The sequence below is a fragment of the Cercospora beticola genome, chromosome 3, assembly GCF_033473495.1.
Source record: "Cercospora beticola chromosome 3, complete sequence".
In the NCBI taxonomy this organism is placed as follows: domain Eukaryota; kingdom Fungi; phylum Ascomycota; class Dothideomycetes; order Mycosphaerellales; family Mycosphaerellaceae; genus Cercospora; species Cercospora beticola.
The window spans coordinates 2968898-2994690 of record NC_088937.1 but is presented as its reverse complement, the minus strand read 5'-3'; the positions used below and the strand labels follow the sequence as shown (position 1 = coordinate 2994690).

The 25793-nt window shown below is 51.6% G+C and overlaps 12 protein-coding genes across 12 annotated transcripts; 4 read left to right on the top strand and 8 right to left on the bottom strand.

Moving 5' to 3' along the window:
- Positions 1–2911: 2911 nt before the first annotated feature.
- RHO25_005157 (uncharacterized protein) lies at positions 2912–4134 on the bottom strand (the record flags this gene model as incomplete). Its single annotated transcript, XM_023596063.1, has 3 exons — positions 2912–3856; positions 3932–4036; positions 4087–4134. The coding sequence occupies 3 exons, from the start codon at positions 4132–4134 to the stop codon at positions 2912–2914; spliced, it is 1098 nt and encodes a 365-aa protein (XP_023457244.1).
- A 146-nt stretch (positions 4135–4280) lies between these two features.
- RHO25_005156 (uncharacterized protein) lies at positions 4281–6058 on the bottom strand (the record flags this gene model as incomplete). The annotated part of the gene is made up of 3 exons (XM_065602625.1): positions 4281–5496; positions 5544–5551; positions 5615–6058. The coding sequence occupies 3 exons, from the start codon at positions 6056–6058 to the stop codon at positions 4281–4283; spliced, it is 1668 nt and encodes a 555-aa protein (XP_065458697.1).
- Positions 6059–6751: 693 nt separating this feature from the next.
- RHO25_005155 (uncharacterized protein) lies at positions 6752–8000 on the top strand (the record flags this gene model as incomplete). Its single annotated transcript, XM_023596061.2, has 2 exons — positions 6752–6958; positions 7020–8000. 2 exons carry the CDS (start codon positions 6752–6754, stop codon positions 7998–8000), a joined length of 1188 nt encoding a protein of 395 aa, XP_023457068.1.
- A 281-nt stretch (positions 8001–8281) lies between these two features.
- On the bottom strand, positions 8282–9538 carry RHO25_005154 (uncharacterized protein; the record flags this gene model as incomplete). The annotated part of the gene is made up of 1 exon (XM_023596060.2): positions 8282–9538. One exon carries the CDS (start codon positions 9536–9538, stop codon positions 8282–8284), a length of 1257 nt encoding a protein of 418 aa, XP_023457868.1.
- A 301-nt stretch (positions 9539–9839) lies between these two features.
- Positions 9840–12416, top strand: LYS4_1 (mitochondrial Homoaconitase; the record flags this gene model as incomplete). Its single annotated transcript, XM_023596059.2, has 2 exons — positions 9840–9893; positions 9957–12416. 2 exons carry the CDS (start codon positions 9840–9842, stop codon positions 12414–12416), a joined length of 2514 nt encoding a protein of 837 aa, XP_023457867.1.
- A 604-nt stretch (positions 12417–13020) lies between these two features.
- Positions 13021–14979, bottom strand: RHO25_005152 (uncharacterized protein; the record flags this gene model as incomplete). The annotated part of the gene is made up of 1 exon (XM_023596058.1): positions 13021–14979. One exon carries the CDS (start codon positions 14977–14979, stop codon positions 13021–13023), a length of 1959 nt encoding a protein of 652 aa, XP_023457866.1.
- A 1367-nt stretch (positions 14980–16346) lies between these two features.
- Positions 16347–16664, bottom strand: RHO25_005151 (uncharacterized protein; the record flags this gene model as incomplete). Its single annotated transcript, XM_023596057.1, has 1 exon — positions 16347–16664. One exon carries the CDS (start codon positions 16662–16664, stop codon positions 16347–16349), a length of 318 nt encoding a protein of 105 aa, XP_023457865.1.
- A 1232-nt stretch (positions 16665–17896) lies between these two features.
- On the top strand, positions 17897–18631 carry RHO25_005150 (uncharacterized protein; the record flags this gene model as incomplete). The annotated part of the gene is made up of 1 exon (XM_065602624.1): positions 17897–18631. The coding sequence occupies one exon, from the start codon at positions 17897–17899 to the stop codon at positions 18629–18631; it is 735 nt and encodes a 244-aa protein (XP_065458696.1).
- A 732-nt stretch (positions 18632–19363) lies between these two features.
- On the top strand, positions 19364–21024 carry RHO25_005149 (uncharacterized protein; the record flags this gene model as incomplete). The annotated part of the gene is made up of 4 exons (XM_023596056.1): positions 19364–19848; positions 19904–20303; positions 20354–20497; positions 20554–21024. The coding sequence occupies 4 exons, from the start codon at positions 19364–19366 to the stop codon at positions 21022–21024; spliced, it is 1500 nt and encodes a 499-aa protein (XP_023457864.1).
- Positions 21025–21083: 59 nt separating this feature from the next.
- Positions 21084–21995, bottom strand: RHO25_005148 (uncharacterized protein; the record flags this gene model as incomplete). The annotated part of the gene is made up of 1 exon (XM_023596055.1): positions 21084–21995. One exon carries the CDS (start codon positions 21993–21995, stop codon positions 21084–21086), a length of 912 nt encoding a protein of 303 aa, XP_023457863.1.
- A 294-nt stretch (positions 21996–22289) lies between these two features.
- On the bottom strand, positions 22290–22949 carry RHO25_005147 (uncharacterized protein; the record flags this gene model as incomplete). Its single annotated transcript, XM_023596054.2, has 1 exon — positions 22290–22949. One exon carries the CDS (start codon positions 22947–22949, stop codon positions 22290–22292), a length of 660 nt encoding a protein of 219 aa, XP_023457862.1.
- A 255-nt stretch (positions 22950–23204) lies between these two features.
- RHO25_005146 (uncharacterized protein) lies at positions 23205–25774 on the bottom strand (the record flags this gene model as incomplete). The annotated part of the gene is made up of 3 exons (XM_023596053.2): positions 23205–23453; positions 23505–24991; positions 25054–25774. 3 exons carry the CDS (start codon positions 25772–25774, stop codon positions 23205–23207), a joined length of 2457 nt encoding a protein of 818 aa, XP_023457861.1.
- Between the last annotated feature and the right edge of the window lie 19 nt (positions 25775–25793).

The following is a 25793-nucleotide window of genomic DNA, read 5'->3' as shown; positions in this document are numbered from 1 at the left end:
CGTATGCTTCGGCGTGCCATACTACTCCACGTGGGCTACTCTGTAACAACAGATTGTATCCATAATTAGTTCGGAGGATCCAGCATGCCCAGGAGCTATCGCAGCACTGGTGGAGTGAATGCTTCTGGGCTGTCTCTGTTGCTCGGCCTGTCATGTGCCTCCGGTGGGGTCTGTATGCTTTGATGCTACCACCTGATAGGTCACTTAGTTGTCTCCTGGGCCATCACGACAGCGACAAGGTAAGTTCTATGGAAAGGCTTGAGGCACAAGCCAAGTATAGAAACGCCGACAACATGCACCGCGATGGTGTGATAGCATCGCAAGGAGACAGATTCAGACATTTAAGAAGGACGAATTTCTCCTCAATCCCAACATCTCATCAGCAGCAGCAACAGCAGCTGCAAAGCCTAATCAGCTTTCTTCCACTCCTTCATCTTTTCATTCATCATGGCGTTTACTGCAGTGGCTGGCTCCACTGTGGCATTTGCACTCTCAGCTTCCGCTGCAGACTTCACCTGAGCACGTCCGGGCCATATCTTCAACACTACAACACCCATACCTCCTCGAGCACTGTCTCTTGCCATCCCATTCCGCTGGAACACTGCGCAACCGAGGCCGGTGCCTCGATTTCCAGCATCGATGCCACATCAGCCCTGGATGCTACTCCTCATATGTTGATGGGGAAGCATGGGCCTGGCCACACTCGACCATGGCACAGGAGCCGTATCAAGACCTAAAATGATCCTTTCCACCAGCTGCAGATCCTCGCCTGTCAATTGCTACGAAATGCATCGACGACAGACAAACCTTGCCGGAAACAAACATCGAACATCGACCCCGGATCTCTCGCCTCCTCCACAATCACATTCACGATACTCGACAACGACACACAAGACGAATCTTTACGACAACGACACCATAACGACCACTTCCACTCCTTTCACATCACGAATCTCCTTTGTCAAAAACATCATGAAGGCCCGGCGCCTCATGTTAACGACCCTAACGACCTAACGAATACACGAAATGCTACTGGCTAGCATCTACCTTCACGAAGATTACGAATTGCCACGAGCGAAGATGAACGACAGATCAGCCCTGGTGGCTTCTACGCTCCTTGGAAATTTCTACTTCTTCTCCGATGGATTTGACGAATGAGAACTGGTGTCTCTTTTCTATCACGACCTGATGGAATCGCTACTGGATAGCGATTTTCGATGAGATGTGACATGCAACGAAGCTACTGGATGGCGAACTTTACGAATTTTATGACTGAGCTGGACGACTGGATTGTCCTTCGATGAAGATATGGTCCAGGCGACGATATGCTTCTTCTTCTTCTTACGATGTTATGAGCTGGACGATTGTGGCTGGACTGCGATTCTCATGACGACACGATCTTCAAGAAACGACTGGTTCGTGACTTTTTGTGCAGAAGTCCCGGCGACTCTGCCTACCAAGCGGCACTGTCACTGGCTGGCAGCGTCGTTGTACACTACAAGATCGATGACTGGTTCGTCGATCTTGAATCCTGCCCTGGAGGCTACTCCTTCTCATCTCACTGGAGACCGGGTGTCTTCCCAGTGCACGAGGTTCGCTACCGGATAGCAATCTCATTTATCCAAGCGATCTGGCTATCGCGATGATCATGTGGCCCAGGTGGTTATATGCTTACTTGTTTCTTCCCTCTCTCGAGACCTGGTGTCTCTTTTTGCCAAGTTGCTACTGGATAGTAACTACGAGACCAACGACGATTATGACTTTATGCGAGCTGGACTTTGCGTATTTTGTTACAGCCCTGGAGGCCTTTCTTCTCTTTCGTCCACGAGGCCTGGTGTCTCTTGTGACTGGGAACATCGCCGCTGGTTGGCAATTCTCCACCACTTCGATTTCACAGCGATCGGGCTAGTCTCGTCTGCTTGGACTCTGCCCTGGTGGCTTTCTTCAGTCCACTCCTTTCAACTCAATCCGGGTCCAAGTTCTGGTATCTCGGACTTCGAAGAACGCTACTGGATGGTGTTTATCAGAAAGATGACGAAACAACACCTGGCGACCGGCTCGTCGGATTCACATCCCCCTACTGTTTACCACGATGAGACACTGGTGTCTTGATCGTTGTTCATCACTACCGGCTAGCGATGGACTTTTGATCTTCTTCTCCAAGGACGAATGACTGGCTCGTTTCGGACTGTGATGTCCAGATCCTGGTGATTTGGGCACCATTCTATCATCGCCGCTGGTTGGCGACTTCACACGTTCAAAATGAAACACAAAGCACAAAATACATTCCGATGGATGACTGGCTCGTTCATCATGCTGAAGAATCACTGGTGACTTCTCTGGTATTTCATCTTCTGACTTCTTTACTTCTCTTACCGAGACCTGGTGTCTTGGACTGGAATGCCGCTGGATGGCAGCTTTAGGGGACGATGATGCTGTGCGTCGGAGTCGGCTTGGGGAACTTTCTCTTCTCTTTTCTCTTGATTGTATTATTATTGGGGCCTGGTGCCTGAAATCCACTGGTGGCGGCCTGGAGTCGTAAGCGGTGGAATTTTCTTCTACACTCGGAATCTTCTGTCTGTGACTGAGATGGGGGGAAATGTATTATTATATTCAATGAATTTCAGATCTTCACTTGTGACATTCCTTGGAAGCTCAGTGACTACTGTGAGTCTTCTGATCATCGCCTGCTTGCTATGCTTCTTGAATTCAGTATCGTAACTTATACAAAGTGCCCTTATGGGATGAGTCTCGGCCATCGCTCTCAGTGTAAGACCTTTGTGCAGGTCGCCATCGGCGACACAATATCGCACCACTGTTCTCCGTCTTTCACACATCTTCTAGACCCCGAAAGTAGAACAGTATCCATCTCTCAGCCAACTTAGTGAAGCAATCTCATCTGGGTTAAACCTCAATCCAACTCCATCTCATCCGTAATCCTCTCCAACAGTCCTCGCTCATCCGCTTCTGTCTTATCCATTTCCTTGAGAAACACAGCCGTCTCTCCACCGACCAAACTTCCCTTCCCGACCAAAATCGAAACCGTCCACTCTTCAAATCTCCTCTGCACTAAATCCGGCCCAATGTCCCTGATGAGATGCTTCAACCTCACACCTTCCTCCTCTCTCACAACCAAATCCCTCACACTCGGCTCAACAGCTTCATCTTCTCCTTTCTTTTCCTTCTTCTTCTTCGTATTGCTCATGCCGCCCTCGCCATCCCCACCAAAAGGATCAAGTACGCTGACCCTCACCTCACAAACCGGAGGCTGAGTCAAAAACATCCCCATCCGACTGTCCGCCAACCCAAAATCCCGAATCTCAACCAAAGTCTCCGTCGGAATGGTAAACCTCGTTCCAGAGAAGATCTGATACGAGAACTTCAGCCCGCTGTACAGGAAATTTGGCGTGTACTTGATCGGCCTCAGGAGATAAGGATTCTGTTTCGTTTCCACACCATAGAACATCTTCCCCTCCTTCCCATTTTCCTTTTCTCTGAGCACGCAGAGCGGTCCAACAGTCCCTGAAATCCTATCAACGAGTCGTAGTGTTTCGAACTCGTAATCCGAGAAAGCAGAAGAAGGGGTAGAAGGAACAGGAACGTTCTTCTGCTCATTCGTCTCAAAAACACAAACCGTCCGCTTCTCAACAGCGCTGTAAAACAACCACTCCTCCAAATTCGGCGAATAGTAGATGAGAACTTCTTGCCAGAATTTGCAAACGCGTTCGATGACGAGGAGTTGGCGGCGGGAGAGGCGGGAGAAGATGTTTTGGAGGAGGTGCATGAAGTAGCGGTTTCGAAGCACTTTTCTGATGGTGTGGGGCATTGTTGTGTCGAAGGTTAGGAAGGGATGCGCCTGAGGGATTGTCAGATGGGGGCTTACTCGAGAGGGGGATGGGTGAGATGTTGGTCAGGGAAGAGGGATACGAACGAATCGAGCTTTGCCGCCTTGTTTGTCCATGAAGGCGAGTTGAAAGGCGATGTAGGGGTTGGATGGAGGGAATCTGTTGTCGAATGAGGGTTGCGTGGTGTTCGACTAGGGGGTAATTAGCATCGAATCAAGCGAGCTCTACGATTGTTACCAACCGATGTCGACGAAGTTGCGGCATCCTGTCCGCTGTGCGTGTTAGCCATCTTGTCAAGCCGACTTGCACTGCGAGTGTCGAGTGTGTAGGCACGAGGAACAAATAGAGAAGCAGAAATCGGAGCTAGATGCCCGAAAGGAGGGCACGTCGGAGGACGGAAGCCCTATGCTTCAACATTCACTGCCAAATTCTAGCTCAGTAATCTCTAAACCCTTCGACAAGAACCACAGGCCCCGTATAGACATGCCTGGCTCTGACCACCCAATCTATCGCGGCGATCAATCCAACAACGACAAACATAAGAACCGACCAATTGAAGTCCACAAGCGAAGGGTTGCGAATGTTCGGCCAGAAACACCAGAAGAAGGCGAAGCTCGAGTATGCAAGTCCGCCAATATTAATGGCAACGCCATACTTTCCAAGACTCCATCTTGCTTTTGGCAACAACTCGGGTTGATAGACTCGTCTGTACAGCACGCATGCGATGGACACTTGATAGGTGATCATCAGGGATACCAGGTTCAGCGAGATGATGGCGTTGAAGGCCACGTCCGAGCCGAAGTTGATGAACGAGAGAACAATCGTGAAGGCGCAAGTCACGATGACTGCATTCGCGGGGACTTCGAGCTTTGTGTTGACCTTGCTGATCCAGCCAGAGAAAGGGAGTCCGTTGTCACGAGCAAACGACCATGTTTGTCGCGAGGTGGAGAGGTTGTAGGACAGTGTTCCAGCAAAGATCAGGATAATGACGATCGAGCTCAGTGCGTTCACGGCCTGGATCGAAAATGCGTTCTGGAAGACGTAGAGGAAAGGATAGTCGGCCTCTAGTGCACCTTCCAGGTCCACGACCGAGAAGAGGAATGTAACCAGGAAGATGATGCCGAGACCACCGTTCAACACGTAGGATCCGATCATGGCCCTGGGTACCGTAACACTCGCGTCCTTGATCTCTTCGGACATGTGAGCGGCCGCGTCGGAACAAATACAAGCGTAAATTGCAGAGATCTGGCCAACCATGAGTGCGAGACCCATGGTCTGCCAGTCACCGCCATTGTAAAATTCGGTGAAGACAACGCTCGCGGCATTTCGAGGAGCCAGGACCCAGATGCAGACAATGATTGTGAGGAAGCCAAAGACGTGCAAGATGAGCATGAGGTTCTGGAACACCGGCATGGCGTTTCCACCATATACGTTGGCGAATAGGACAAGGATCGTGATAGCCCAGACACACAACGTTCCTTGCCAATTTGTTCCTGCGTAGGACGGATTGTTGATCGCGGCCACGCTTTGAATCATAGTACCAACCAAGAAGGGGCCGGACGCTGTGCCGGCCTGCCACGAGAGTGTGCTCATCCAACCGGTGAAGTATGAAAGCAGCTTCTGGTATTTGGCAGGCGCGAATTCAGAAACCCTACAAAGTCAGTCCATGGCCGGCAACAATATTTCACAAGAACATACCAATGGTACTATTCACAGATTAGTGTTCGCTCAGATAAGGTTATCATTCTACACCGGAGAGTTCGACTCACCTGTCCGCCCGACGTCGGTGCCATGGAAGCCATCTCAGCCAAACTGACAACCACAAGCGAGAAGCCGCAAAAGGTCCAAACATAGGACCAGAACAGCCCTGCCAACCCTCCGCTATACATGCCCTGGTATGAGGCTGCAAGCAACACCTCCCATGTACCCTGCAGGATGACCACAAAGGCAATTGTCGACAAGCCTCTGAAATTCCGCCGCAGCTCTTGCTTCTTGCCCATACGGGACATGTCCTTCTGGTCATTCCGCGTGAAGCCCCGATCATCCTCTTTCGACGACTTGAGGTGTCCATGATAGTCCAAATCCTCATCATCGATGCGATCGAACTGGGTCATGTTGCGGGAGTTCTGGGACACCTGGGTCTTCGTGATGACATCCTCGGTAGCCATATGCGCAGGCTGCGCCGAAGACGACGAGGACGATCCCGAGGCCATCGCTGCGGCTGAGGACGATGCGATGGACGCTGGAGGGAGCAAGAGAGCAGAGGAGAAGCGAGCGAGAATGCGCTGAGGTCGCGACCCGCCTCATAAAGTCAAAGGCGGCCGCAGCATAGCGAACGTGGTATAGCGCATAGCATGGCCGCTACTGCGCGTGGCATCGTTGCCCAGATGCGCCATTCGGGATGCTGCTGGCAGAGAGGGTCCTGCGGCCGAGTTTAGGCGTGCTCTGGTTCCATTGGGTCCGCAGCACGGCAGCCGGCTGTAACGTGAGCAGCGCGCGCGGCTCCTGCTGCTGATGAGAGGATCATCTCGGCTGGGGCTGGCAGCTGGCGTGACGGCTGCAGCGAAGTGGGATGCGCGCGGAGTGATGATTCGACGTGCTCGCCTGCACGCGACGTCTGCATGTGGCGTCGCCGACCGGGTTCTTCTGCCTTTCGGGCCCAGGATAAACTTCAACCACCGGCCGCGCCTGGCCTTGGCAAACAGAAATACAGTGACTAATCTCAATCCCTATAGCGCACAGGTCACCATTTGATGAACTGCTGAAACGGCGACAGTTCGGCGGCCACGAGGCGAGCGGAGTCTCCCATTATCCTGCAACGCCACCTCGTGTAACTTCAAGCTCGACACACGGAAACCTCACTCACTTGGCGGGCAAACGCTAGACAAGGCACCTCGTCCGTCATCATGTCACGATCGAACGACCCCGGACACTACTTCCAAACGACCGAAGCCATCGCAACATCTGAACGCAAAGCAGCAAAGTCGAAGAACAAGCATGGAGATCCGATCAAGTTGTCTTCGAAAATCCTCGCAGCAATTGCCGACCCTTTCAATGAGAATGCCATTTACGTAGCGGAGGCCGGCGGCGAGGTCAAGCGAGTAGATCTGGAAGTGTGTAAGAACGTCTTTCCTATATATTCATCGATTATGCCCCTAACATGCGATCCCACAGAGCCGCCAAGTCACCAAAATCTTTGATGGAAGTGCCGCACCACTGACTTGCCTAACGATCTGTCCCATCACCAAAACCCTCTTCACGGGCAGCTGGGACAAAACGATCTATGGCATCCCTCTCTGCAAACAGACCTCAGAAAGGAGCGCTCAGAAATTGTCCGCCCACACCGACTTCCTCAAATGCCTTCTCGCCACATCCCTAGAAGGAAAACCCATACTCATCTCCGGCGCCGCAGATGCCACAATCATAATCTGGGATTTCACAACTTCCACTCCGATCCATAAACTCAAAGGTCACACTAAAGCCCTCGCATCATTTGCTATTGATTCTCTTTCCTTCCCATCGGAGTCTTCCTCACCAGGCTCGAACCTCACACTCTTTTCATCAAGTTCAACCCGTGAGATCCGACGCTGGGAAATCTCTCCATCTTCCGCTAAAGAAGCATCGTCGAGCCTGGAAACCCCAATACTCGCGCATGAAACAAGCATCTACGCCCTCGAATTCGATTCTTCAGGGGATCTATGGACTGCATCAGCAGATAAGACTGCCAAGCATCTTGTTCGAGAACGGAATTGGGAAGCAGATACTACACTTCAACATCCGGATTTCGTGCGTTGTGTGCTTGCATTCGAGGATTTGGGGCTTGTGGTCACGGGGTGTAGAGATGAGGAGGTGAGAGTGTGGGATGCCGGAAGTGGGAAGGAGATTTGTGTTTATGAGGGACATTTTGAGGAGGTTACGGGGTTGGTTGCTTTGCAAGGGGGAAAGAAAGTTGTGAGTGTGAGTATTGATGGGACGGTGAGGGGGTGGAGTTTGGAGAGGAAGGTTATGGAGGAGTGGATGGAGGAGAGGAGGAAGAGGGTAGAAGGTGGTGAGGAAGATGAGGATGAGGGGAAGGGGAAGAAAGGTGGGGAGGGGATGCTGACTGCGGAGGAGGAGGCGGAGTTGGCGGAGTTGATGGACAGTGATGAGGATTAGATGTTTTCAAGGAATGAAGTGGATGAAGGTGTGATGATTTATAGCATCAATGAGCGAGTATGAGCTGCCGCAAAGGCGGCGGACCCTACTGAAGTATAGAATTAGAAATTCATGATGCATCAAATTCAGGAAACTCTATATTGTATTTCTACTCGTGGTTAACCACTGTCGTTTTCATGTCATTCTCTCAACATGTCTTGTGTTGAATCGTCCCATCTCTTTTTATATATCACCCAGCCAAACTCCACGCTAATGCCCAGTCACACACATTGCTTTCTCCTCTACTGATTCCCCTTCGCAAACTCTTGCAGATACTTCTCCAACTTCTCCGCCGCCTCAACAGGAACAGCATTGTAATTGCTAATTCTCATACCGCCCACACTGCGATGACCTTTCAATCCCTTGAGTCCGAGATCTTCTGCACCTTTGAGGAAAGCCTTCTCGGCATCGGCGTCCCCGCCTTTGACGCGGAAGCAAATGTTCATCCTGCTGCGGACGCTCTTGTCTGGAACGACTTGGTAGACTGAAGGATGGCTATCCAGCGCTCCATAGAGGAGAGAAGCTTTTTGGTTGCTTTCAGCTGCCTGGCCTGCGATACGCGCTTGTCCGTCTTGGGTTTTGTGGATGGTGAGGAGGCGTTGCATGACTTGGCCGGCGATGTAGACATCGAAGATGGGGAGAGTGTTATATAAGCTGTTGTTCTTCGCGATGGCAGGGTAATCGAAGACGATTGGACCGATAGGAAGACCAAGTTTGCGCAGTACTTCTGGCTTGGCATATTCGGCGTGTGGGGGCAAGAAGGCGTTGGAGACAATGGCGATGGTAACGCCTGTGGTTCCAATGTTCTTTTGTGCTCCGCCGAAGATGACAGCGTGTTTTCGGACGTCGACGGGACGGGAGAGGAAGTTGCTGCTCAAGTCTGCGACGAGGTTCTTGCCTGTGGGTGTGGATTGAAATTCTACACCGTCGACGGTTTCGTTGTCACAGTAGTAGGTCAATGCTGGTTCGCCGTTGCTAGCTGTCCAGGCGGAGGACTCTGGAATCACGCCAAATTTTCCATCGCGGTGTTTGCGCGCATCGGTGACAATATTGACGTGCTCGGCGCCCAAGAGGCGAGCTGCTTCTTGCGATGCTTTGAGAGACCAGGAGCCAGTGACGAAATAGTCTAGCTTCAATTGCTCTTGTACGACTTGCTTCAGCTTCTCCTCATCACCTCCCAGATCTTTCAATTGCTTTGCGACCCAGACGGAGACAAGATTGAAGATGACTGCGGAGAACTCTCCACTGCCACCTCCTTGCAGGAAGAGGATTTGATAGCCATCGGGACCATCTGATTCCGGAATATCTAGCAGCTGACGAAGGGCACTCTGGGCATTTGCAAGAACTTCGTTCGCATCTGCACTGCGATGGGAAATTTCTGTGATGCCAATTCCGGTGTCTTTGTAGTTGAGTAGAGCTTTAGATGCCTCTTCCAGAACAGGTGTTGGAAGTGGTGCAGGACCAGCTCCAAAGTAGTGAACATCTTGTCGAGAAGGCATCTTGGGATCGATGTGGAATTCAGAAACAGATCAAGTGGTCGCGAAAAAGTTGTTGTTGATTGCTCCAATGCGTTCCTGAGTCAGACATGAAGTCGTTGGCGGGATGATGCGAGGCCAAGAGGTTGGAAGCGAGCAAGCCGACATCGCAGCTCTCCGGGAATTTGTTTCGTCGAGAATTACCACGCGTGCCATTGGCTGACATTACATCTTCGAGACACAGCGAGTTGACGATCGATCGAGAGAGAGTGGTGCAGTGTTCAATGATAGTCGGACGTCTCTGATCGAAGTGTATCGAGCCGCAATGGCGGCACTCAGAGCTGGAGCGGCGAGGAGCGTGCAGAGGCTGACCAGGAGCGTGAGTGAAGCAGAGCAACAATGAGAACAGTGAGAGAACAACCCTCACTGACAGCAATAACAGAGCCTCGCACTGCCTCGTCCTGCTGCCAGACTACGACAGCCGACCCTCGCTACCACCTCATATCTCCACCACCGCCCGCGATGCATCTCTACCACGCGATCAGCCCGTCTCGCCGCCGCCGTCGAGGCCTTTCCATCGCAGCTGGAAAACACGCCTGCCGATATCCTGAGCAAGCCCGCTACGACTCCAACCACGCCACAAACATTGACTGAGAAGATTGTCCAGAGATACTCGCAAGGCTTGCCCGACGGCAAGTTTGTGAAGGCTGGCGACTATGTCACCCTTTCACCGCACCACTGCATGACCCATGACAATTCATGGCCTGTGGCGACCAAGTTCATGAGCATTGGGGCCACCAAGATCCACGACAACAAGCAGGTGGTGATGACATTGGACCACGATGTGCAGAACAAGAGCGCGAAGAACCTCGAAAAGTACGAGAAGATCGAATCGTTCGCAAAGAAGCAGGGTGTAGACTTCTATCCCGCTGGACGCGGCATTGGACACCAGATTATGGTCGAGGAGGGATACGCCTGGCCGGGCACAATGGCTGTCGCTAGTGACAGTCATTCCAACATGTACGGAGGCGTGGGATGCCTCGGCACGCCAGTCGTGAGAACAGACGCTGCAAGTATTTGGGCCACTGGCAGGACATGGTGGCAGATTCCTCCGATCGCTAAGGTGACTTTGACTGGTATTCTACCAGAAGGTGTCACCGGGAAGGACGTGATCGTGGCACTGGCTGGACTTTTCAACAACGATGAAGTCTTGAATCATGCTATTGAGTTCACAGGATCCACCAACACGATGCGCAGCCTGCCTGTCGATGACCGACTTGCCATTGCCAACATGACCACAGAATGGGGTGCTCTTTCAGGACTCTTTCCGATCGACGACGTGCTGAAGGGCTGGCTGAGATACAAGGCAACGGAAGCGAGCATGTACAGAGACCCATCGGCAACGTCAAGTCTGACGACGGATCGTTTCAATCACGAAAGACTGGACGAACTATTCGCGAACCCTCTGGCCGCTGACGCAGGAGCCACATATGCAAAGGAGCTCTTCCTGGACTTGTCGACTTTGTGCCCTTATGTTGCTGGACCAAATTCTGTGAAAGTTGCTACGCCGCTCAATGAGCTCGAGGCTCAGAACATTCCCGTAAACAAGGCTTACCTCGTGTCCTGCACGAACTCTCGACGATCCGATATCGAAGCTGCTGCAAAGGTCTTCCGCGCAGCGACTGGTCCAGACGGAAAGGTGCCTAAAATCGCAGATGGGGTCAAATTCTACATCGCAGCAGCATCACTTCCAGAGCAGAAGGCAGCTGAAGAGCAAGGCGACTGGCAGGTCTTGCTTGATGCTGGCGCAGAACCTCTCCCATCTGGCTGTGGACCTTGCATCGGTCTTGGAACTGGTTTGCTTGAACCTGGTGAGGTCGGCATCTCGGCCAGCAACCGCAACTTCAAGGGTCGCATGGGCAGCACCGATGCGAAGGCCTATCTGGGAAGCCCTGAAGTGGTAGCTGCTAGTGCTTTGAGCGGAAAGCTGTCAGGTCCTGGTTGGTACCAAAAGCCTGAGGGCTGGTCAGGCGTACGCCGCGGCGAAGGCGACGGCGTTGCGGAGGAAGAACGCATGATCAGCATCGAAGACGCGCTCGATAAGCTGGTTCGAGAGGCTGAACAAGCGGTTCAAGAAGCTGAGCAAAGGTTTTCTGGCGCCCAAGCAGCGGACACAGCAGCTGCGCCTGAGGACTCGTCATCTGGATTGACTGAGATCTTGCCTGGCTTCCCTGAGAAGGTGTCTGGCGAGATCATCTGGTGCGATGGCGACAACATCAACACAGACGGTATCTACCCCGGCAAATACACATACGACGATGCTTTCAGTGCCGACCCTGCAAAGATGGCGACAGTCGTCATGGAGAACTACGACAAGAACTTCGCCAAGATCGCCAAAGCTGGCGACATTCTCGTAACAGGCTTCAACTTTGGCTGCGGATCGTCAAGAGAACAAGCTGCAACTGCCATACTCGCTAAAGGCATTCCTCTCACAGTTGCAGGCAGCTTCGGCAACATCTTCCAGCGAAACTCAATCAACAATGCTCTCATGGGCGTCGAAGTCCCCAAGCTCATCGAGCGTCTCCGAGCTTCCTTCGGACATGGCGCGTCCTCGACCGGCCAAGCAGGAAAGGCTGCAATCACTGAGCCGAGCAAGAATGCAGAGTCGCTAGACTCTCCGCCTCCAGCTCCTACTTCCAAGCCAGCGGAGAAGGAGCTTACAGTTCGCACAGGCTGGACATTCACGTGGGATGTGAGAAGGAGTCAGGTCGTGATTCAGGAAGGTGAGGGAGGTCAGACCTGGACTCAGAAGGTCGGAGAGTTGCCACCGAATGTGCAGGATATCATTGCGAAGGGTGGTCTGGAGAAGTGGGTGCAAGCGCAGATCACGAGTCAATTGTGAGGGGGTGTTGAAGGAAGGAGAACATGATTTGATACCCAAGATCGAAATTTAGAAAGTAACAATTTCCCGCCTTCGGCGTGAATTGTAGAAAATGTAGTATTAGCTCAATGTACCAGTGAAGGATTTGCGGTGATTGATTCTGAGAAGTTGAGTTCATTGACTAGCTATCGCCCAGAATAAGTCGCAGCGCCATACTACAAGGCCATACAAAGACGATTGTCCCATTTGCTACATGAAAGACGCGCTCTCACAGTCAATACAGGCTGTTCGAAACAACTATCCCACTATAGCTTGTCAGTTGCGAGCTTGAATGTAAGATTTTGACAGTCGACCCCAGTATTGGTCGATCTCGATATATTTCTCTAGCAGTCAGTTGTAGAATGTGCGAAACGTTTCGGAAACGTTTGGGAAACGTTTGGAAACATACATCCACTAGCGCCACTTTGCTGTGATTGGTCAGATCCCATTTCTATCCCAGTGGTCTTGGAGTAAGTACTTGATGTTGGGCCACCTGGCTCGAACATCAGGCTTCTTCTCACAAACACTTATGGGCAAGAATTACAACTGGACATGAATCTTCTCCCATTCGAATATATGAAAGCCCTCATCTATACCCACCACCAGTTCCAGGTATCTGTAAAGCGATCATTCGACTCTCCTCCTCAGTCAACAGTCCCTCTGCAGCAGCCAAATCTCCCCAATCATCCCCGCTATCCCTTCTACCAGGCAACTTCGCCCGCAAATGCTGCCAAGCATGAATAAACGCTCCACGTCTATCATTCTCTTTCTCTTCCGATCCTTGATGTCTATGGCCCACGACTCTATACCCCGCCTTACGCCGACGTGTAAAGCTCCACAACAAGACAAGCACGACGCTCAACCCTGCCAATCCACCGAATCCAATCAAGATCCTTTGATCGATGGTTTCATTAGCAATTCGTTGTTTCTCCTCTTCCATCGAATCTGCTTCGGCTTCCACAGCTGCTAAGTCGCCGATATCTACTGCTTCGGATGTCCCAAGCGGTAGGCCTGTGGAATCCAATGCTATGACGCGCAAAAAGCGTTTGAGACTCGTATTGATGTCGACCTTGTACTCTGTTTCGAAACCTGATTTCGGAATTAGAGTTGTGGACGAGGGACTCCTTCTGCTCGGTCTGACATTTTCATCGTCATTGTCATCAGTGGCAGCGTTGTTGGTTTCGTCGTCATCAAAGTCCACGAGTAACCACGAGGCGACCTCCGTTGCGCCATTCCAGCTCATGTAGAGCGTTTGCTCGTCGAAGACGAGTGAAGGCTTCGTGATGGGATAAGCAGTCCAATTGAATCGCAGATTTCGATAACTTTGCACTGCTCCTGTGCCGAAAGTCGAAGAAGGCTGGAAGTAGGCATCGCAGAGGAGTTTGCCATCTTCGGAAAACTCGGCCATAGCGCCGTTGAAGCCGTACCCGAGAACTACGTGGCCGTTTGGAAGGGTTTGGTAAGAGCCCTGGGAAGAACTTAGAATCTTGGTTGTGGGATCGTACATTGCGACATCGAGTTTCGCGGTCCTTGCTTCGAAGTCGAGTTCAATTCTGGTTCCTTTGGATTGGTCGTCCATGCTATGGTCCCAGTCTGCGTTGTTGTCGAAGAATGTGACGAACGTTTTCCCGTCCTTTTCGAGGAAATGTGCGTCGTGCTGCCCGAGAAATGTCGTGGCTTTGCCGCCGGATAGATCTGTGAAAGAGTTTTTATGGCCACCGAGTTGCCAGAGGACATCTCCTGTTCTGCCATCGATGTAGATAAGCGCACGCAGATACCGGCAAGAGATGAGGTAATTTCCTTCCTTGTCCTTCTCTACTGAGTTGAGATGGTAAGCGTCCCAAGGGTCTGTCTCTGCAGCTTCATTGACAGCAGCATAGGACTGTGCCACTTCAATGTGGTCATTGGCACGCCATTCGAACACAGCTTCTCCCGTTTCGAGGTCAATTACTTGGAATATGGAATCCCAAATCCAGCCTTGCCTCTCATATCCGACTTTGCTGTCGAGGTTGGTATATTTTGTGTCGTAGATCGATATGAGAGCAGTGCCACTTTCCGTAATGGTGAAGACATGTAAATCGGCGCCCAAGCCATTGGCGGCTTCAATTCGGTATCGTTCCTGATATTGCTGATCGAGCATGAAGTATGTCCCGATGCCATGGCCACCCACTGCATCATTGCCGCCCCAGAATGTAAGAAATGCTTCGTTCTTGTATTTCTGCACTTGTAGGTTGTATACTTCGCCGTACTTCTGCGTTGACGCCCAAATGGGACTTCCGGTGACGTCCAATATCATCGGCGTCGCATCCGCGGCATCTCCTCGAGGGGCAAGAAAGAGGTAAGATCCATCATCGCAGGAAGTGAAAGGTTTCATGAAATTGACAATCGGCACTGCCGTAACCTGCGGATGCGATTTGAAGATCTGTGTAACATAGCTGCCATATTTACCATCGTTGTACTGCGAGTCGGCATGGAAGGCCACTTGGTCAGCTAAGCATGGCGTAAGGATTGTGGTAAGAAATGTCAAGAAAAATGGATAAGACATGTGTGTGGAAGAAGCGCACTCTGCAGGAAGTGGCAAGGGAGCGTATGTGCATGGCAAAGTCGTCCAGTGGGGTATAAGAAGCAGAATGCATTGTCCACAATGCCAACAGGCGCGCGGCGTCCGCGTTTGACAGTGCTCAATTTCGCAGTGGGAACTGCGTGGAACAACAGCGCCGCGTCATCTGGGTGGAAATGTGCAGATAGGAGCGTGTCCGGCACCAGTTTCCAGCGCGGCATGTCAGGATTGATATGCGCATATCGTGCACACGCAAAGTTGTGCTAACCCGTGGAAATCAGTGTACGAAAGGCAAGAGGCGTTCTCCTCTCGTCGGGAGCACTCAGCAGGACCGGTGTCCGTGACAATGAGTCCGCCTGAAATCGCTGCAAGCTGGTCATTCAACGGCACTGTCGTCGATCTTGGCGGCAATGTCAGGGATATGCGATTGTGATCGGACGACCTGACTTCAATGATCGTCCACCGGGGCAGATCTACGGGAGATTGTTCGCTGCGCAGATGTTCGTGTCGACCATGAGCAGCGGATTCTGCAAGCACGCGACGCACAAAGCTCGCTGAAGCTTCTCACGGACAGCAAGAACGCGCAATGGCATTCGGAAGATGTTGCCGCTGGGCGACATGTTCGACGGGGCTTTTGGTTGGCGTCGTCATCGTTGGAGACCGGGTGGGTGGTCGCCCATCACATCTGGCAAGAGAACGACGACCTTCGAATTGCGTTCGGGACACAGAGCCACTGGATGTAGCCAAAGTCGATGATAATAAGGAAGAAACAGACGAGATGTATGTCAGACGTCGAAGGTGTATTGAGGAGGAGGTGATGTTGCTTCAAATACGAAGACGTGCTAGACACGACTTTTGTCCCATCGCGTGATCGCTGACTTTCGCGTCGACCAGACATTATTCCCTCCGGCACTTCTGCACTTCACCTGCCTTTCCACTCCACTAGGAGGTACCGCCTTCTTCCGGAGCGCAATCAAGCCTCCGCCGTACTTCTTCACAACTTCTCTCTCACTCCCAACTCGCGACCGCAATCTCCGATCTCGTCCAGGTCCTTCTTCGACTCTGATCGTCCTTCGAGGCGCCGTTGCACACGCGCCCATACTCGAGCGATTTGGTCTTCGCGTATCGCTGTCCGCCCAAATTCCACGTCCGATATCTCATACTCCGCGCGAATCGACCGAGCAATTCCATATTGGTGCTTCGGGACACACTAATCTTGGTATCTGCTCCGACTCACAAGTCTGGTTGCAGTCCAGCCTGTCCGTCTGTTCCTCGCTGATTGCGCTTCTCCTGTGCTGCATGATGTCGCATGACTGCCACCTTGATCCCATTCTGCACCGAGCTCCGTTCCATCAGACAGACATAACAGAGGACGTATTTGTCATCATGGTCTTCGACATGTACTGCGACGACGGGTAGCGATTCTGGTAACCATATTTGGCCTGCAGAAATTCCTGGTTCCTCAATCGGACAACGCGCATGTATTGCGCTTGTGTCAGCCCGTCCTCTGGATTGATTTGGCTGATTTCCATTGACCTCTCCTCAGGCTCGTGGAAGAAGTGGCGAAACAACGCCCAGCAACATAGCAGAAGAGCCCCGGCGCCCAGCAAACATAGCAAGATGATTGCCGATGGCGGCATGGAAGGCCCACTCTCCCCATCTTTCGCCATTCTGGCTGGTCGTTGTCTCGGTTGCGATGTCTTTGTGCGAAGCTCAATGACTAGGCAACACAGTAGCCGTGGGTGGATGTGTGTAAGTTTCAGACGAACAGGAGCTTGTGCGAGGTGCTGCTGCCTTGTAGGTGCCAGAAGTACATGTACCTGCAAGCCACTGGCCGAAGGTTTCTTTGCGCTTCAGCGGATTGGCACATCGCGGAGTGAAGACTTCACAAGGTGAGGGGTGAACGGCACAGTCTTATGCTGACACGCACGTGCACAGATACTTTCTGGAGTCACAAGTCTTCTGCGATCACTTCACGAGCTGTGAACAGGGTGTTGAAACAAGCAAGTTCGCTGTCATGAACACGGCAGACCAGGTCTTGCGTGATCTTGGTTACGCGTCGCAAGAAGCCTGGCTGCAAAAATAAGCTCCAGCTCCGATCCGTTCAGGGTTCAGCAACTTTGTTCCCAACGCAGGTTATGGAAAACACAACTCCTTGCAAGGATCAATGCTGACTTGCATCAACTGACAATCGGGCTCGCAGCCTGTTATTGCCCGAGTCTTCCGTGATGCTTTTTTGACGAGACTCAAAGTCGTGTCTAGCACGTCTTTCCATTTGAGCCGACGTGCATGCTCGACACATCTACGACATTGATACACACGCCCTCTTCTACCTCATCGCCTTTGACCTCAGCATTCATGCAGAGAGCTCGTGCCGTTGATAGCAATGCGAAGCCCTCCATGCCGACAAGCTCGTGCACAAGGCACACATGCAAGCCATGCCATCGCCGAGTGGGCAAGAAGACTAGACGACACAAAGACATGCCTGGAATTTCACAGACTGGAGCTAGTGAGACTCCTAGCATAAGGGTTGACATTTCCGATTGACCACATGCAATTCCAGTCTTGAGGCCGCAAGGGTCGCACCAGAATGACCTTCTCTGCTTGGCCGATCAATTCAGGTGACCGTACGCTTACCTTCGTAGACATTTTGAGGACACTGAAGAGTCTGCAATCTTCTCAACGGTATTGCCGCTATATAACTCACTTGCTCCTTCTCCCTTTTCGAATTTGCAATCTGCTACTCGTTCAACCTCAGTAAAGCAGTTTCAGCAACCATCGAAGATCACAAGTCCAACACAGCTTCAGCAACTACCACAATCGCAAGCGCAATACATAGCATCGGCATCGATACATGACACTGCGAATCAGCTCCGTGTTGCACATTGACACAGCCCTCAAGATGGACCCGACCTTACGATCCCTCCTACAAACCTTCGTCGAAGATCTGATCTTTATGTGGATCGCTCTGTATATTTTCGTCAACTTCGCCCACCGCTTCCAGAACTGGGGCCGGGTCGGTCAAAGGCGGTATCTCCTCGATTCTGGAGCTGCAAGCCATGCCACATGGGCTAGCGCCATCTCGAGTAACTACAGGGCATATCGTATGCCTCGAGCCTGCGCTGGAGTAACTGGGAGCGCTTTTATCCTAGGTGTTGGTGACGCCACGGTTCCATTTGTGCAGCGCGATGGCACTGTTCAGGAGATACTGGTCCCTGGAGTCTCCTACATGCCACAGACGTCTGAAAATCTGCTTTCGACGGAACTCTTAGGGAAGCAGGGTATTATGTGGTCGTCGGAGGACCAGTTGCTCTATCGGAAATATGATGACGGCAGTCGAGAAGAGGTTGCTGCCACTGAGATTATGCATGCTGTTCCATGGTTGAAGGCACCGGATGCTGTGAAGAAGTGTAGTATCTCGGACTCGTCACGCAAGCCTGGATTCTGGTCGAACTTTTGGCAGCGCGTGGTTCTGGGAAAGGGGTTGCAGATCGAAGACGACTTGACACATTGGGACACGTACATGTATGCGGACAATGTGGTTGACAAGCTTATTGACATGGTGTCGACACAACAACGCGAGCTGGCCGCACTGAAAGCACGTCTTGAGCACGTATCCAGGATTGCCGCCATTTGACTAACAGCCTTGAGCTGCGCAATGCGAGCAAATACTTCAAGTAACGACGCTGCACCATGAGAATAGCAGCTTCAGGGCTTGTGCCAGAGTGGAGATATTGGCCAGATGTTGATTCAAGCGCTCATATTGGAATGTCTTGCGACAGCCCATCCAGTGGAGAGCGCCTTGACTCCAAGCCATGTTAACTTCCGGCTGCAGGCCTGCAGACACATATGAGTGGGTCACTGAAATGGCGTAGGTATGTGTGCTCAAGGGATAACCAAGCCACCGACGATTTTCAACCGGATTGTCAGCTCCAGGAACGCCTCTTCGCCAGCGAGACGTCTTCGCCAAACCTGCACAATCACCGGCTATTGCGTCTCCCCCGCATACGAGCACGTGGTGCGCACAAGGGCAGCACGCGGAGGCAAAAAGCTTGGTCACGATTATCAGAGCTTCTTTGAGCAAAAGATCAGCACTGTGCACCGCATGTGCTTTCGAATTGCAACGCTGTAGACGTTGACATTGCATATCGCTGTCTGCGCCAAGGAAAGAAGTAGCGAAAGATCTCCTCAATCCCGTGGCCGATTTGTGGTCGGTAGATTGATGTTGCGAAATATCGTCAGTATATCAATGTCTCCCTATGCTCCTCACTTTCTGTGATTCTCGCTGTGTTGATCTCCTCTCCATTTCCTCCTTCGATCCCATCTGATCCAACCCTGCTCCACTCGCGAGAGCACAATCAAACCCAAGATGTCAGAAAAAAGTTCCTCACTCCACGACCCGGACAACAAACACATCGAAAATACCCAAAATCCCACCCACAAAGACAACCATGACCTCAACATCCTCGAAACCCAACTCCCAAACTCCCACGACCTCCAGGTATCCAAACGCCTCGTCCGCAAAATCGATTTCCGCCTTCTCCCCGTCCTAGCATGCATCTACTCCTTCGCTCTCATCGACCGCGTCAACCTCCCGAATGCCCGAATCGCAGGCATGGACGAAGATCTCCAACTCAGCGTCGGAAACCGCTACACTCTCATCACGATGATTTTCTTCGTTCCTTACGTGATATTTCAATTTCCTGCGAATATCGCTATTCGGAAATTGGGAGCTTGTCTGTGGCTTTCGAGTCTGGTTTGCGCTTGGGGGATTGTGTGTATTGGGATTGGGTTCAATCAGAATTGGACGGAGACTTTGGGGTGTAGGATTTTGTTGGGGGTGCTTGAGGCTGGGTAAGTGAGATTGCTGGGAGATATCGTGGTACTTTCTGTTGACTGATTTGGATAGATACTTTCCCGGCTGCGTGTTCTTGTTATCGTGCTGGTATCTGAGATTTGAAGTGCAGAAACGGTTCTCAGCTTTCTACCTTCTGGCGCTGTTATCTTCGGGCTTCTCAAATATTCTGGCATACGGGCTTAGTGAAATGAAAGGTATCGGAGGACTCAATGGCTGGAGATGGATCTTTATTATGGAAGGAATAATCACTGTTGCCCTTGGGTTGCTGGGGTACTTGTTCATCATCGACTTTCCGGACAAATCGACGAGGCCTGGACTTATCATCAAAAAGCCATTCTTGACCGAGGACGAAGCGAGGATCATTCTGGCACGAATCGATCGCGATCGAGGAGATGCTGTTGTTGATAAGCTGACGACGAAGAATGTTATGATCTATCTGAAGGACTGGAAGGTGAGCGATCTGCAAGTTCATTATGTTCACAATTTGCTAATTTACGTTAGATCTGGGAATATGCCTGGTTGTACTTGCTGAACAATACGGTGACATATTCGTTCGGGTTCTTTCTGCCCATTATTCTGAACGGCGATATGGGTTACTCTACGACCATGAGCCAAGTGCTCTCTTTTCCGCCATATGTATTTGCTGTAAGTGAATATGCCCAACTTCACTTCACTTTGCTCCTTTGCTGAAAACTGTACAGGCTCCTTGGATGTTCACGACGGCATGGTTTGCCGATCGCTATCACAAGCGTGGCATCGTGCTCATCTTCAACTGCGCCATTTCCATCGTTGGAGTCGCCATGATGGGTTTCATCACCAGCAACCCTGCAGCTCGCTATGCCGGAGTCTTCCTCGGTGTTGCTGGAGCCAATAGCAACGTGCCAACGATTTTAAGCTATATGCATAATAACATTGTAGGCCAGATGAAACGCAGCGTGGCAAGCGCTTTGCTCATCGGTGGTGGAGCAATTGGAGGAATTGTGGCTTCGAACATCTTCAGGCAACAGGATGCTCCGCGATATCTCCCAGCGATGTATGCAGTCATTGGGACCCAAGCGGTGAGCATACTGCATGTCTTGAAGAACTTTATGGTATACTCTCGCAGGAATCGGAAGGCAGATCGTGGCGAGCTCATCCTGGAAGGTCAAGTTGGTTTCAGGCAGACGTTGTAAGTCAGGCCGTCAAAAGCAGCACAGCCGACTGCCAAGAGGTAGACAGACAGACGGAGCGATCAATCAATGACCATTGCATCTGTGCGCCTCAAAATGTAAAGCCAATGTGAGACTTTCGGTCGATGAGTGTAGCCGAGAGAAAGTCGCTTCTTCCTTTCCGCCAGTGTTTCATTGATCTCATCGAGATCGATCGGCTCTTTTGTCTCCAGTTTCCAAAGTTGATGCGGGTGTGTGAAGCCAGCTTGAATGACATCGTCCGACAGCATTCCATTGCCGACTGTGGCTGGGAATGGCGGTAGGAAGGGGAAACGCTCTTCGGAGTAAGAGATCACAATCCATCGCCCGGTGCCCGGCTTCGTCAGCGCAGCCAGATGTACCGCCAAGACGTGCAGAGGGTGCACGTCTCTGAGCTGAGTGGTGCCACTACCCAAAACTCGTCGCGACCAGCCGTTGATGCTCAGAGGATACGGTAGGCTGAGCGATACATTCTGGCCGCATGCGATACTGTCGCTAGTGCTCTTGTCCAGGATTAGATCGAACAGCTCACCGTCGTCTTGTTGGGTGTGAAGAAGAGACAGAGCAGAATGCAGCGAGAGCAGGTCCTTGCACGAATATCTCATCGGAGGCGGCAGTTCCGTATCTTGGACGCTATCGTGCTTGCCTGGCTGTAACAGACTCTCGACCTGCTCGCTAGCCAGAAGTTCCTGTTCACGCTTCGAAGCGGCCTGGATGGCGGGCTCGGAGTAGTCGACATTCAGGACATGCTTCGGGTGCTGCACCAACGATCGAAGCACGAAGGAATCCGCTGTTCCACAACCAATATGCAAGATCTGGGGCTGCTCCACGTGCGTCTTATCGATGACTTCTTTCGCGATATCGTGTACGACCTTTGCCGGAACCAGCCAGTCAAAGGGCTTGCTGTCTTTGCGGAAGCGATTGTCCCAGTATTCCTGCGATGCAAAGTCCGGCATGGTAATAATAATATGGAGTGGAAAAATGTACAAGTGAAAAGAATATCCCGCACGAGAACGAACGGCAGGTTTTAGATTTGCTCGCGAACAGGTTCATCACAGCGTGACCAGGCCAAGGATTCGAGAAGGTGTTGCCAGACCGATCCTCGGCTAAACAACCAATCACCGCTCAACGGCCACAAATAGCTACCGATCTTTCTGAAACCGTTCTCGCAAGCGTAGCAAGCATTGAGCAGTTCATCGCAGACTAACATTGCATTCGAGAAAGAACAGCTATCCAAAGCCTCTACATCACTACCTCCCCTTCTTCTCCTCATAATACTCCGGATAAGTCGTCTTATACCCCAAGCCATAGTGCCCCACCCAAGCAACAAGCAACATAACAGCCCAACTAACATAAACCCCCAACGTCTCCAACCCAAACGGCATCGGAATAGCCAACGGCACATCTATACTCCACAAAAACACAAACAACTGAAAAATCGACGGAGCCTGTTTTGCTCGTTTACAATCATTCAGATACCCAAAAAAGTTTCGGAAAAATCGACTTTCATTCTCGTAGTCTTCCGGATCGAGTGAGATGTTGATTTTCAATTCTTCTGTCTCGCTGGCATTTTCGAAACGATGATAGCGTTTTGGTGGTAAAGTGACTGTAGTTTTGGGGCCAGTGGCTTTGAGGACGGCGTGAGGGAGCGGGTCCAGGCCGTAGAAGAGGTTTGCGGTGCCTTGGATGACGTGAAAGGTTTCTTTCTGGTAGATGTGGTAGTGGAATGGAGGTTGCAGAACAGAAGGTTCTTTCTCGTCGGGGAGACGTGGTGGGAGTGTGTGGGTCATTGTGTGTTTGGAGCCTTTTGGGTGGTATTGGACTGATGAGGCACCATTCTCGTAGACGGTGAGGTCTGTGGAGGCCTGGTTTGTCTTAGGTGGGTGAGGGGCCCGTAGGAAGGAGATCATGGTGCCGGTAGGTCTGATGCCTTGTTGTGACGCGCTTCGTACTTTCGACTTCGAGATCAGTAGGTGTTGTTGATAAAGCAATGGGATTTATGCCAATGGCTAAGGTGCTGTAAGCCGAAGAACCGGCCCGAGGACGCCTGCAGTATGACGTGCTAAAGCTCCAGGTCTGAGGCTCACAAATCAAACGAGCACGGTCTGGGAGCTCTTGGATCGCTTCTATGTCTCTAGACATCACTTACTTACTGTCTATATAGGCTACAGCTCATCATGGCCGCCCTTGGCTTTTCCTGTAATTTCAGGCATAGCCATGATCTTGACAACCAAGCTCGTCCATCCTGTAAAGTGCTGGGTGCGTTGGCCAGCTCCTGTCTCAGGGTTATATTGTTCCCACGCGAAGCCAGTCTCGAGCCACGAGTTATACACTGTGGTGACGAGATTCTTGCGCAGTTCGCTGTACAACTTGGCGCAGCGTTTTTGTTCTGGTCCAGGCTGTTGGGCAAGGTTCTGGAGAAAGTCAGTTCGTGTCGGAGATCATAGCAACGTCAGCCAACTTACGTATAGCTCCTTGACGATCAGGTAGTTCAAAGGCATCCACACTGGACTCCTCCAGTAATTCTCATCAGTGCCGTATAGCTCATCTTTCTTGCTCAAGCTGCGGATGCCGTAAGGACTCCAGAGCTCCTCTTCGTCCGAGATGAGATCCAGGATCGCTGGCAAGTGCTCATGCTTCCCGTCGAGTAGCCCAGTCATGAGGGGGAAAATACTGATATAGCCCTTGTGGCAGACGTGTGCGGTTTCTTCGTAGTCATCGATGCTTGTATCACAGTAGGTCTTGTGCTCCTTCGACCAGTGCAAATCATCAACGTTCTTTCGGATGGCTTCCGTGATCTTGCCGTACTTTGCGGCGTCCTCGTTCTCACCAAGGTAGGAAGCAATGCGTTGGATGTTGCGACTCATCAAACCGACCCAAGAGATCAGATCGACATGAAGCTCACCTGGGTGTGGTGGCTGTGCGCGAGGGTAATCGTCGAGACCAGAAGTCAAGATATGACGTGGAGTACGTCCACGCCATCTATAGCCCTCTTTGGAGCTGAAGGCATTACGCTCGTAGGTCTTCATGTCTCCATACTGCGTCTTACGGTACCAGTCAAAGTTGCGCTGCAAGAGAGGGTAAAGCTCTTTGAACCACGCTTTGATCGATTCCGGGCTGGCAACGTGGTGACCTGCAACATGTCCAAGCGACTTGACATTCAGCTCAGCACCAGAACCCGCCTTGTGATCAATCTTGTCGAGAATCGCTTCAACGACCATGAACAGGGTGGGAGGATTGGCGTAGTGAGGGTACTGAGTGAGGAACTCAGCAGGCACCTTGCTTTGTGCTTCAGCGCCAAGAACCTGTTCACGAGCAATCCACCCATCTTCGTCCATTGTGTTGTACCACGAGCTAACAATCTGCATCGCAATTTCGGTGTCCCAGTCCAGGATTGGGAGCAGGTGGAATCCTTCGTCCCAGAGGAAGCCACGAGGAAAGAAAGGCCGTGATGGAACGGAAGTGAACAGCTCGTATGGGCCTTCGGGCTTCTGTTCGTTGCGGGCGCGAGCTTGTTCAGCTTCCTCCCAGAATCCCTCGTTCTCCTCCTCGTACTCTGGCGCATAGGATCGATCGATCACTTGCTCGCCATAGAAGTATCCGATGCCTCCAATCAGGTTACTGAAGAGTGACTTGCTGAAGCCGAGCCACTTCTCCTCAGTGAAAGGCGCCGCTGGCTTGTGTACTTCGAGATACTTCTCCTCGAAAGAATCAAGGACAGTCTTGAGGGATTTGCTAAGCTGCTCAGAGGTGGCAGGCTTGCTGGCAGTGTTGGGTGTGAAGAGGACGTCGAACTCGAATGGACCCTCGAAGGTTTTCTGCACGATATGCATGTTGCCAGGGCCAGGCTTGTTCTGAATGGTATAAGTCTGCCACGGAGGAGGCATTCTTTCCTGTGTGTATTCCTCGAGATACGCATCGATGGTATTTTTCAGAGATTGAAAGAGAAGTGCTGCTTACCTTGTCAGATACCAAACTGTCGCTGGCCTACGAGGATTGAGCGCGTCGACTTACGCTTTGATTGCCACAGAGCCTGCTCCTGGACTTTCTGAGAGTACACGAGAGTGCGGTCTAGAGGCTTGCTCGCATACGACTCGTGGTTGTGCACGGGATGCGCCTGTCCTTCAGGCTCCGTGACAACTAGCCGGAATTCACCAAGCGATGGTGTCTCGCCTTGAAGTATCACATCGCCCTCATAGCCCGTCTCTTCAGCAGCCTCAGCGCCTAGAGGTTCGATGCTTCCCAGACCCTCGGCACTGACAGTGAACCATACTGCAGTTTTCATGGTGTCTGGACCACCTGTGCTGCCCTCTCTCCTCTCAGCATCTTCTCGAGGTGTGCCTTTGATTCTTGCACCCCATCCGCCTTTACCATCTTCAAACTTGACAAAGCTCGTCTCGATGTCGATGCCATTGCCTTTGTCATGCACAGTCTGAACACCGCCAGTTCTTGGATCGTAGGCGTCCCAGCCATAACCAGCCATGCCAGCATGCTGTTCGCACGTATATCGTACATCATTCTGTACAGATGTATAATCTTCCACTCGTGCCCAGAGAAGTCCTGTGAGGATCGATTTCGGCACTCGCGGCCGAACGCCAAAGTACAAATTAGGTCGATACGGACCCCATAGCAAGCTGTCGTTCGAAGCCTTGCTGAAGACGGAGCTGTCTTCTGCTGCAACCAGTGCAGCACAAGTGGCAGTCAGCAACGAGCTGACACTCCACGTTTTGACCATTGTCGTTGTTAAAAGAAAA